The 12,544-nt window shown below is 35.5% G+C and overlaps 1 protein-coding gene across 2 annotated transcripts in view; it reads left to right on the top strand.

Annotated features, from left to right (window-relative positions):
- The window catches only part of TAB3 (TGF-beta activated kinase 1 (MAP3K7) binding protein 3), a 54,995-nt gene that overhangs the window by 37,838 nt on the left and 4,613 nt on the right, over positions 1–12,544 (top strand). For both annotated transcript variants that reach the window (XM_019710557.2, XM_074324296.1), the window contains 2 exons: positions 2,970–3,053; positions 9,127–9,228. In XM_019710557.2, coding sequence (XP_019566116.1) covers positions 2,970–3,053; positions 9,127–9,228 — 186 coding nt within the window. The remainder of the gene's footprint in view (positions 1–2,969; positions 3,054–9,126; positions 9,229–12,544) is intronic.

The following is a 12,544-nucleotide window of genomic DNA, read 5'->3' as shown; positions in this document are numbered from 1 at the left end:
CCTGGTAAAAAGATCTCTCCACCCCATCCATGGTCATAGATCAGATTTGGGGGATCAAAAAATAGTTTTACTTTGTCAATTTCATCAAATTCTTATCATTAGACTGTTCTATGTTGTTACTCTGTGTTTATCCTCTTTTAGTCATTTACTGTAAATATTTTATAAGTTGATGGGTTTTAATTCTAAAACTTAGTAGGTTCATATTATATGGTAGTCATCTAAAATACTTGTAAAAAACAGGGATCCCAAATCAGAATATTAAATTTCTGTTTTAAAGTAAATTCCATATGCCATTTTTAATTTATCTTTTCTGGGTTTTTTGTTGTTGTTTTGCCTTTGTTATAGAAATGTACTAACTACTACAGTAGAAGCTCTCTTAACTGACTTTCATTGACCCAGCTCACCAGGTTAGAGATGCTCTTCATTTCTTCTGCAAAATATACTGACCGAGTCCATAGCTACTGCACACTCATGATAAGAGGCTGTATTCTGGCATGTCCATATACTATTGATTGTTCCCATCAGTGGAATTGTCTGCTTACCAAAAGTCAGTTGTGCCTGTTCCTAAACCTTTTTATGCCAGTTACTATACTTCTGTAATTTAATGTTTCTTAAACCGACATGAATGCAGGAGAAATAAAAACTAAAGGCAAATGCTTTTTAGAGACTCAGCAAATCAAATAGGGACTAAATTAGATATGAGTGAAAATAACTGAAAAGAGTTAAGAGGGTGGAATCATAAAAATCTAAAAAAGATTCTGTCCTCAAATTAAGTGTTCTTAAAGTAGTTCTCTTGCTCCATTCTAACAAAGTCAAAACAGGAAATTATGTTATAAATCAGGGTTTTCTGCAAACTAGCCTGCTTCGTTTTGCAAAGTAAAGTTTTAGTGTAGCATAGCCACGCCCATTTGTTTACATATTGTCTTGGGCTGCTTTTGTGCTTCAACACTACAGTTAAATCAGGGCTCCCAACAGAGGCTGTATTATCCACAATGCCTAAAATGTTTATCTGGACCTTTACAGAAAAGGTTTGCCCACGCACTTTAGGTCATCACGGGTGTAGTTTATATAAAAAAGACAATATAGATTCGTCAGTCAACAGACACATACTGCTATGTTTCTATGTTTTGTTACAGTAAAGTTGACATGTAATTTTTCTTAACGATTCCATTTTATAAATGATCCTCCCTCCTTTTTTACTGTCCTTAATTATGAAAGCTAAGAGAGTTTCTACTGTATTTTAAGAGTATATAAAAATACTCCACTGCCAGTTTTAGGCAAGGTTAAATAGTAGAAGCAAGGGAACCCAAAAGATATGGAACTGTCTGAATAACAGAAGTAAATTTGAATGTGAAAGTTGAACAATCTAGTCAGGTGCCCTTAAATATATTTCCAGAAGCCTAGTCATAGTAATTCTTTCATTGCTTAAAGCTAGTAGTCTGTAGAAAGAATTACCGTGCATAATGTGTGGTGTTATACAAACTATTGCTGCTGCTGTATTAGGAGGAAGAGTGCATCAATTTTTTTTGCTTGTGTTCTTTGAAGCAAAACAAGAAACACAAACATTTGGTTAGGATATTTATAGTAAGCCTTATGGGTCTAGAGATTACATCATCAGCTATAACTTAAGTAATTGAAGAAAAACATATGCAGCATCTTAAAGCATAAAAAGATCCAATTAATATATCAAATAGCATTGTGGTTTTCATGAGCCATCATAGGAATTATTTTCAGAAAGTTATCTTAAAATAGCATATCCAAATGGGTAAGAGCATTTGTAAGAGGACCTGCAAGGGAAACCATGATTAAGATTTTATAAACAAAGACCTGTTTTTGATCTCCATGGGGCAACAAAGAGCTGGTGCGTAAGGATTTCTAAATCTACTTTCATAAGGGGTTCAAATGTATCCATTTTATACTAAATTCTACTCTTCCATGCTCTGGAAAAATTTTATATGAATTTCCAATCTAAACTTTTAAGCAAGACAAGGAATCTAGACATTTTCGGGGACATTTAGACTGGATGTAAATCAGTGCATGATTTGATAAAAAGCAGCTTTATTGTTGGTTATTGTGAGGAAAACTGTTATTGGAAAGAAAATTAAGTCTAGAACTATCAGTACCATATAGCATCCTCTGTAAATAAGTGTGGGTACAGTTATAAAGCTTAATTGGAATTGCGTAGAACAAGCATGTTACAGTGATAGGTTCACAGACGTGAATATAGGACCCAAAGCTGGCACTGGCTCAAAACTGACGTTGGAGGAGTCATGGCAAGAGATGGGGTTGAAACAGACACTACATCAGGGAAGACACTAACTAGATCAGGGAGTGAACACTTTAAGAGAAGTGAAAGTTTTTGTGGCAAGACAGAATTCTCAGGGATTGTTCTGTTCTGAAATTGGCACCATATCATCTTTTATCATTGATAAATCTGTAGGTGACACTTAAGATTCTCCTTGTCTTGAAGATATGAATCCATGAGCTGCTGATATAACAACTTGATTAATCTTTGCAAATTTATATATTTGGGTTCTTCCACAGTTGAATTTACAATAGATAAAATTTTAAGGTAAATTATGAAACACATGAAAGTGAGCTTTCACTATTTAAATCTTCTTTCTCATGGTTTGTTTATTAAAATCAAAACAAACAGAGAAAACAGTTCAGCCATCTTTTCATTTCTGTCCTCCATTTACCTCCCTGAATGCGCCACATACTTAATCATGCCTAAAGAGACTAGCTTTACAGTTAGAAAAACATTCCTTTAGGTGAACATTGTAGACAGACACGGGTGTGGTAGTTTGCTTGAGTCTTTTCTCACAATGATAAAGAAAACAGTTTCAGTGGGAAGAGGGTATAATGAGTTTTGAAACCCTGGAAAACTTTATTTCCCTATTTTTCCTTAACAAAAAAATTCAAATAACAGAAAGAGCCCTAAATGCCTGGTAATTTTATTTTCTTTATAGGAAACTTTGATCCAAAAGCCATGAATAACTTTTATGACAACATAGAACCTGGCCCAGTGGTACCACCCAAGCCATCCAAAAAAGGTGAGTAGGGAAATGTCACAAACATCATAGAAATAAATATGAAAGTTCTTTGGGAATTCAGTTATAGCTGAAGAAATATCTATTAACTTGTTCAGCATACAAAAAGTTACCATAATGTCTCCAAACTTCTAAAAAGCACTAAAATTAATAACTCTTGGAATTATTATCAAAAGTAATTAAATGGGATATACAATTTATTTTTAAGTTGAAACAGTGTATTATATAGTTATTATAAATTTAGCCAGCACTGTAAAAACTATAATCCTAAAACTATTATGTAAGAATGGAAAGTTTGATCTGCAGTAGATCTAAGATTATTAGTTAATTGACAAGCTACAAAAGAGCCCTTGTGTACTCAACAGGTGAGCATAACCATTAGGTCTTACATAAACCCAAGATTTGGAGGAATTGCTGTTGGATAATTGTAAATCATTCCTATGTAACATTAAAGGTATCAAAGCTCTTATTTTTATGTACCAAATGTTTAAATTTGAATTTAAACTTTTTGTCACCCCAATAAACTTTAATTAAAAAAAACACAGATACTGTGTTGCAACTTGTAAAAGAATGTACTTTAAAGCTCCGTACAGAGTATTTTATGTAATTTAATTAGAACCCGTTGTCCCTCTTCTAGAGCCCCCCGTCCCCTTACCCTCTGGTAACCCCTAAACTATTGTCTATGTCTATCTGTTCTTTTTATTGTTTAATACTACCATGAATATTTCATCTGATCTGCATTTAAAATAGCCTACTGATTTCTAAAAATGGTACAAAGAAAAATCTTAGTGGATGACTACCAAATACCTGATTTGGTGCTGGGGCAACATTATATATAGTTTCAAGCTGAAAGTCACTGGATTATATATCATTGATCACTTTACCCACTTGGATTAATATATGAGTCTTTACACTTAGGGTCTACTAGGGAAGCATTACCTGTTAGCAAGGAACCACCCTATTTAAGGGAGTGCCTTACCAAGTTGATAAGAAATGGTGGACACTATGTCTACCATTAGCCACCTTATTAGCATAAACTCTAGTGTATGGTCTGAAGGGCCCACCATAAATAACAGACATTTCTATCACTTGGGAAATTTCAAGCATTGAGAGGTTATCTCCCAGGAGCTGGGGACAAAGCTGGACCTCTTTGGGCAAGGTCAAATTCTTTGCTACCTGATAGTTGAAACACTACTTAGAAGGAAATTTACAGCTTCAAATGCTAGTATAAGACAAAAAGATCTCAAATCAATGACCTAAAATTCCACCTTAAGAGAGTAAAGATAAGAAAAGTCAGAGATAAACAAAAATCAATAAGTTCTAATATCAACTGATCTAGGAGAAAAAGAACACAAATTACCAAAATCAGAAATGAAAGATGGGTTATCCATTAAAATAACAAAGGAATGTGATGAACAGCTATATATGCCAATAAAATCAACACCCTATTGCCAGTTCAATTCCTCGAGTCCCGCAAGGGATGGTGGGCTCCACCCCCTGCAACTAAGATTGAACAGGGCACCTTGAGCTGAGCTGCCGCTGAGCTCCTGCATGGCTCAGTTGGTTGGAATGCGTCCTCTCAACCACAAGGTTTCCGGTTCGACTCCGGCAAGGGATGGTGGGCTGTGCCCCCTGCAACTAGAAAACGGCAACTAGAAAACGGCAACTGGACCTGGAGCTGAGCTGAGCTGCGCCCTCCACAACTAGGACTGAAAGGACAACTTGACTTGGAAAAAAGTCCTGGAAGTACACACTGTTCCCCAATAAAGTCCTCCCCTTCCCCAATAAAATCTTTAAAAATATAAATAATAAAAAATAAAAATTAAAAATTTTAAAAAACACTTATTTAAACTCAACACCTTAGATGAAATGGACACATTCCTTGAAAAATGTAACCTACCAAAAGTGAAAAACAAGATGGAATAGGAAATACTGTGTTTCCCCGAATAAAAGACCTAGCCGGACAATCAGCTCTCGTGTCTTTTGGAGCAAAAATTAATATAAGACCCAGTATTATATTATAATATAATATATTATATTATACCCGGTCTTATAGTAAAATAAGACCGGGTCTTATATTAATTTTTGCTCCAAAAGACGCATGAGAGCTGATTGTCTTATATTAATTTTTGCTCCAAAAGACACGAGAGCTGATTGTCCGGCTAGGTCTTTTTTTCGGGGAAACACGGTAGTACTAGCTATATATCTATTAAAGAAATTGAGTCTATTATAAAAAATTTTCCCACAAAGAAAATTCTAGACCCAGATGGTTTTACTAGTGGGTAAATTCTAGCAAACATTTAAGGAAGAGATAATAAGTCTTACACAAACTCTGAGAAAACAGAGGCGGGAAAGCTTCCCATTTTTTTTAATGGAGTCAGCAGAACTGTGATTCCAAAACCCAATGAAGACATTACCTACCCACCCCTACAGGTCAATACCACTCATTAACATAAAAGCAAAGAAATCCTTCATAAAATATTTACAGCCATGACTAAGTTGGACTTAGCTCAGGAATGCAGTATTAAAGTAAAGGAGAAAAAGCATATAATCATTTCACTAGATTCAGTTGACAAAAGAGCATCTGACAAAATTCAACAGCCATCCTAGATGGCATCATTATTTGCCAAGAAAATCTAAAGGTACTGAAAAACAACTATTAGAACTAATAAGTGAATTTAACAAGGTCTTGGGATGTAAGGTCAGTATACAAAAACCATATTTTTATACCATATTAGCAAGCAATTTGAAAATGAAATAAAAGATACCATCAAAAAACACGATGCATGAATACATTTAACCAGATATGTACACTGGAAACTAAAGAAGACCTAAACAAAGAGTAATATACCATATTCGTGATTAAATCAATATTGTTACGATACCGAGTCTTCCCATGTTGATTTGTAGATATAATGCAATACCAATTATAACTCCACTAGGCTTTTCTTTTTTTGGTAGAAATTAATAAGCTGTTTCTGAAATTGACAGGGAAAACACAGAAGACAGAATATCCAAAACAATCTCAAAAAAGAAGAGCGAAGTTGAAAGTCTTATGCTAATCAACTTTAGCACTTACTATAAAGCTACAATAATCAGTATGGTACTGGCATAGGGATTTAAAAAAAAAAAAAGACGCATTAGAGCTGATTGTCTAGCTAGGTCTTATTTTGGGGGAAACATGGTACATAGCGTTGGTCTCAAAGACAGAAGGCAGAATGACATATCTGAAACACTGATATCACCACTGCAAGAAAACTGAGTACATGGGTTCCAGGCAGCTGATCTATCACATTACCTCAAGAAATTTCTTTTTTTAAATGTATCATTTCATGAGTTTTAGCAAATGCATATACCCCTCAATATTCCAAATCCCTACCAATTTAGAATACTACCATCAGCCCAGAAAACCTACCCCTGCCCTTTCCCACTTAATCCCCAACCTCAACTTCCAGAGCCTTTTTTTTTTTTTACCACATACTAATTTAGCTTGTTCTAGAATTTCATATAAACTGAATCGCAGTATGTATTGTATTTGATTTCCTTCATTTGGCTCTATGTGGTTGAGATTCATGTATCAGTAGTTCAGTCTTATTGCTGAGCAGTATTCCTTGATATGAATATATCACAGTCTGTTTCTCCATTCACTTGTTGATGGACACCTGGGCTATTTACAGTTTTTGGTTATTATGAATAAACGTGGTATGACTCATACAAGTCATTTTGTATCCATACTTTAGATTCTCTTGATGGGCTATTAGGGCAGGTGAATGGTTTTTGTAAGAAATGGCCAGGACATTATTTTAGCCATTCTGGTGGGTGTGAGATGGTATCCCAGGATTTTAATTTGCATTTCCCTCACATCTGCTCAAGTTGAGCATTTTCATATGTTTATTGGCCATTTACATACATTCCTTTGTGAAGTGTCTGCTCACGTTTTGCAGATATTTTCTCCCAGTCTGTGGCTTGCCTTTGTCACTTAATAGTGTTCAATGAAGGCTAATTTACCAATTTTTTTTTCATTGCTTCCTATGCCCTATCTAAAAATCTTTATCTACATCTAAGTTGCAAAGATATTCTATATTTTGGAAGCTTTGTAAGTTTAGCTCTTACACTTCGGTGTGTATGACCTTTCTCAAATTTTTGTGTATAGTTTGAAGTAAGGCTCAAAATTTATTTTTGTTTTTTTCATATGGATATCCAGTTCTTCTGGCACTGGTTGTGGGAAAGACTTCCCTTTCTCCATTGGTGCTTTTGTCAAAAATCAGCTGGCAGTGTAAGTGAGGGTTTACATCTGGGCAATCTATTCTTTTCCAATTATCCTTTTTTTTTTTTTTAAATAACAGCCTGAGCCCTGTCTGCACACGAGTGCAGCAGGACTGGGCAGCGAGGAGGAACCACCATAATGCGTCTTTTGGAGCAAAAATTAATATAAGACCTGATCTTATTTTATTACAATATGATATGATACAATAGAACATAATATAATACCGGGTCTTATATTAATTTTTGCTCCAAAAGACGCATTAGAGCTGATTGTCCAGCTAGGTCTTATTTTGGGGGAAACACGGTATTTGAGGTGGGAGGTTCCTGTTTGTTTGGCATAGTTCTCAGCTGGGAATTATGCAAGGCTAGCATTAATGTGCCATTAATAACAAGCTTCATCTAGTTCTGTACAAGTACCTTTACATTAAAAAGGCTCTTTCCCATGGCACTTTTAATTCTAATAAAATTTGCTAAAACTAATAACAGATGTATCAAATTAGTTTTCTGTATGAAATCAATTTTGTTTTCTTTTAAACACTTACAGAAAATTTAAGGCTTTAATAAAACTAAATTGGCCTTTCCTGAAAGTTTGTCAGTACCACTTAAATTTAAAAAGGAAATAAAATGTAAATAACAGGTAGAATTGTTTTATCAGCTAGAATAAATGTCGTGGGGTTTTTACAGTTACATGCTAGAAACCCAAGTGGAATCAGGATGTTTATCTGAATAATAAGTGCCATAATTAAAGAGAGAAGGAGAGCTAGGAAGGGAGACAGAGAAAGCTTTCTGCGCCGTCAGATCCATGTCCCACCCCCAGCCCCATCATTATGGTGAGAGCACTGACCTTGGTGTCCCAGGGGTTGAGCGCTGGTCCTGCTGGTCTTCACCACCTGACCTTGTTCAGATCCAGTCTGTGCACCAGCGAGGTCATCAGCCCTGTAAAATACACAAGCTAAGTGAGAAGGGACAATGAGAAGAGTTATGTGATGCTATAAAGTACTTTACAAATGTAAGAAATAGGAACTTTACCAGTCTTTGGAGCCTAAGGAGACATTTAACTCTGCTTTTGTTTCCTCTGTCTGATAAGGAAGTGCTTTACTGCCTAAGCACTGATTTCCAAAGGTGGATTGTACTAGGGGGCTGCTTATGGACTTAGAACTAATTACAAAATGTAGGATCTTTTATTGGTTCTTAAGGGCAAATAATATGAAGTCTGCCACTTTTTGTTTTTACTTAATACAAAGGACTACTTACTAATAACCTATAAATTAATAGACACAATATTCTAGTAAGAAATTGGGATGCTTTTAGTCTGTTGAAGTGTCTCCTGGGCTTTTGCACAGGTAGGTAACTGGAATTTATTTTAAGTACTGCTTTGGTTCTTTAATGTTACCATTATTGTAAATGGGTTCTTTGGTTAGCCTTATATGGGTAGTGTACTTTTAACACATAATTTTCTAATAACTATTGCTTAATCAGGGAATTGCTAAAGTGTAATCTCCCAAATTTTGCTTCCACATAGACATTTAATTACTGAATTTGTACCCCTAACCCACTATAAAATGGAAAACTGGTGAAATAAGGCATTTATTCCAAGCAATTGGAGAGGATGGAAAAAGAGCCACTACTCTGTATAGGTTGTAAAAGCAGTGTTAAATATGGCACTTGCCCCCACAGTAAAATTAAAGGTAACATCAAGTATTAGAAGGGGTAAATACCTTTGCGCATCCCGTGAGCAATTTTTGTGAGCCTGTCCACTGTTCTAAATGAATGGCTTGATCCCTTCTTCCTGGCGTCTCTTCTCATGCAGACTCATCAGACCCCTGCACAATTGAGAGGAAAGCCCGAAGAATTAGTGTGACCTCCAAAGTACAGGTGGACATCCATGACACCCAGGCAGCATCTGCAGATGGTTTGTACTTGTGTGTCCTTTAAAGACACATGTTAACCCATGTAGAGTTATAAGGCTGACTTTTTACTTTAAAAAATTACTCTCTCTACGGAGTTTCTAAGGCTGCACTGTCCAACAGAAATATAATGTGAGCCACACACATAATTTAATATATTCTAGTAACCAAATTTTAAAAAGTAAAACAAGTGAATTTTAATATATTTTCTTAATCTAGTATATGCACGGTGGTATTTCAATATGAAATTGATATAAAATTATTGTGAGATAGTTTACATTCTTTATTTCATACTAAATCTTTGAAATCTGGTGTGTGTTTTACACTTAACAGCACATCTCAATTCAGAGTGGCCACAATTCAAGTGGACACCTTGGTGAACAGATTAAGATAATAAATAGTATCTAGAAAGCAAGGCCAAGTAAATGAAACAACTGGAAAGCTCTGGACTTTATAACTTTTCACTGAAGTTTTCTAATGCTTGTTGAACTTTATTGTGTGATTCAGTTAAAATAGGGTTTTTAGAAATATTGTACATATTTGAGTTTGTGCAAGTATTCTACTTGATATTTCTTATAAAGATCCCAGCCTAAGAACTAACCAAGTAGCTCTCCCTCCTTGAGTCTCTTTCTGTTTGAGTCTGTTTGTTGGGGTATCTCTTTCTCTGTCTGCTACTCTAAGTCTGTCTCTTTCTCTAAGAGCAAACCAAGCATGAAACTACATTACACTTCATATAGTTAAAAAATCCTTCTTGCTTTACCATTGGCATATTTCCCATTATTGGAAAAATAACAGCTATCTTTGAAACTGTAGAAAATATTTAGAATTTTTGAAAAGTTTAGTTGCATCCTTTTGAGCATTTTGTCTTCTATAGTCTAATTACTATAAATATAAACTAGTGATTAAATTGGTAAGTGATATTTATGAGGATGGTCATTTTTATGGAAATTTAGCCTATTAAAGGAAAAACCTATTTACTTCTGCTTTTATTTGTGTATAACTATACATTGCCTTTTGTTTTTATTTTCCACGAGGCCTGAAAATCTTACCTTCTTGAAATATTCCATTAAAAAGATTTCACACCTATAAATCAAATGAAAATAGACATCTAAAATGTCTTTCGGGTTTTAGATGCTTTTAGTTAAACAGTACTTTCCTATGATGAAATGAGCAGTGTCTTTTTTTTAAGGACCAACGATAATTTAAATTAGGTACCTTTTAAATATCTTTTTTGATAAGTTACTTCAGAATAATTTCTTTTTCCAAATTAAATTGTTGTAGTATTGAGGGGTAGGAGAATATGCCACTCCAAAATGTGCCTATTTTGAGAAGCTGCAGGTGCAAGAGAAGCTCTGAAAACAAAGTAAAAGTTCTTTTGTAAGAGACATTTACATTTATAAGGCAATCTCCATTTGTAAGGGTGTCTCTCGGTACCTTAGCAATGGAAAAAGGCAGCTAGTTAAATCTACATAACAAGACTTATTTCCTGGGCTTTTCGTGGTAGCCTCCCATAACCGGTTCCCCCAACATCTTTCTTTTGTCTTTACCTGGAGATGGTATTTATGGAAGAAGCTCAGGCATTTTCCGGGAGTTATGCAGTTTTCCTGGGTCTCTCTTTGTACACAGGAGATAATACATGTTATTAAACTTGTTTTTCTCCTGTTAATCTGTCTTTTATTACAAGGGGGCCTCAGCTAATAACTCAGAAGGGTAGACTTTTTTTCTTCACTTACAGTACTAAATAGTGAAGAGAGTTCCCAAGTGTTCTGAATTAATTAGGTTAAAAGAGGTTTTTCAGTTATGTAGTTTCAAAAAAAGAGGAGTTTGAAAAACCTCTTCATGTTACCACAATCTAAAATTTAAGGCTACTTTTGGAATTAGCATGGAAAGATGAAAGGTAACATATTAAGGGTTTCACATCTTAAATTTTGTCACTCTGTGATAACTACTTCATGAAATAAAAAGTCATCTGCCCTTGAAAAGTATTGTCAGTGTTTGGTTTGGGGGGCATTTTGTTCTTTTAAAAGGTTTTTAACAAGGTGATGATAGAATGGAGGAATTGTAATGGTGGCACTAAATCTTCTATTTTGAGATTTGGATTTCTGGTATAATTCGATTTAACAAGTGTAATTTAGCTTGGAACTTTCTTTTCTTTGCCTCCTTTCCATCAGATTTTAATGACTCTGTTTACTATATACAGAGGGTCCCCAAAAAATGTATGCACATTTTAAGAAAGGAAAACAACTATTAAAATTGTAATAATATATACCAGTAACAAAAGATGAATACAAGTCCTGTGTATACATCTTTTTGGCACCCCTGTATTTATAATGCATACCAGTTTTAATGTTTCTGTTTACTTCCGGCCTTGCTCGCCAGGCCCGGTGACTAAGGGAGGGGTTTTTGCATCTGTATGGGATCCACTCCTGGCTCCGACTTAATTCTACGCAACATGCAAAGTTTGCAATAAGCACCTTAACTGCACCCCACCCCATAGACAAAGCCGAACTAAATAGAAAATTCCACTACAAGCCAAAGAAATTTACCTCCTGGTTAGAGCAAGTTTTAGAAAATATAAAACGAGGCAAAACAGACTCAACGCAGTAGTTTCCAGCAGACTCTTCCCAGCCGACCCTCCTCTTCCTTTAATAAATGTACCTTCTCTATTTCTACCTGCCTGGTGAATTCCTTCCCGACCTGCGAGCGAGCAGCCACAACAGAAAATATTCTAATTAAAACTTTCCCAGATCGGTTTGTTTTGTTACCTGCTTATAGGAAGGCTGCTTACCTTAGATCATAATCTCATGTCCAGCTCAAAGGGAAGATTTCCCAGTGTTTACAAGTAGATTTTCGCAGCCTCCTGACCTTCAGATTCTAGGGTGAGTTCCATCTGGAGGTTTTTCGCCTTCTAGCCACTGATCCCACTTTCAGTAGGGACTGTTCCTAAAAGGCAGGATTTACAAACTAACTGTAGAAGCAAAGAGCCTTTGTGAGCACAACGCCAGAGAATGAGGACCAAGGAGGAGGAGAAGTTTCAAGGTGTTTTTGCCGTTGTTGCTTTAATAAAATCCCAAAGACCAACATAAGGTTGCCAGCATTTTATATTGCCAGGTATAGACATTTTAAACTAATATCTGAAAGACAATTTAATGCGAAAAAGGTAGGAAAGAATCTGAGAATACAAGAACCTTTCATGATTAAACACATGCCTATTGTGGAACTGAAAGCCTCCTGGAAGAAGGCACACATTTAATCAGATGTTTAAATACAGTAGGGCTGGTACTGTGGGCACGGGGGTGTGTGTGTGGGAGGTCACGGCAG

The sequence above is a fragment of the Rhinolophus sinicus genome, chromosome X (genome assembly GCF_036562045.2).
Source record: "Rhinolophus sinicus isolate RSC01 chromosome X, ASM3656204v1, whole genome shotgun sequence".
In the NCBI taxonomy this organism is placed as follows: domain Eukaryota; kingdom Metazoa; phylum Chordata; class Mammalia; order Chiroptera; family Rhinolophidae; genus Rhinolophus; species Rhinolophus sinicus.
This window is presented reverse-complemented; position numbering and strand designations above follow the sequence as displayed.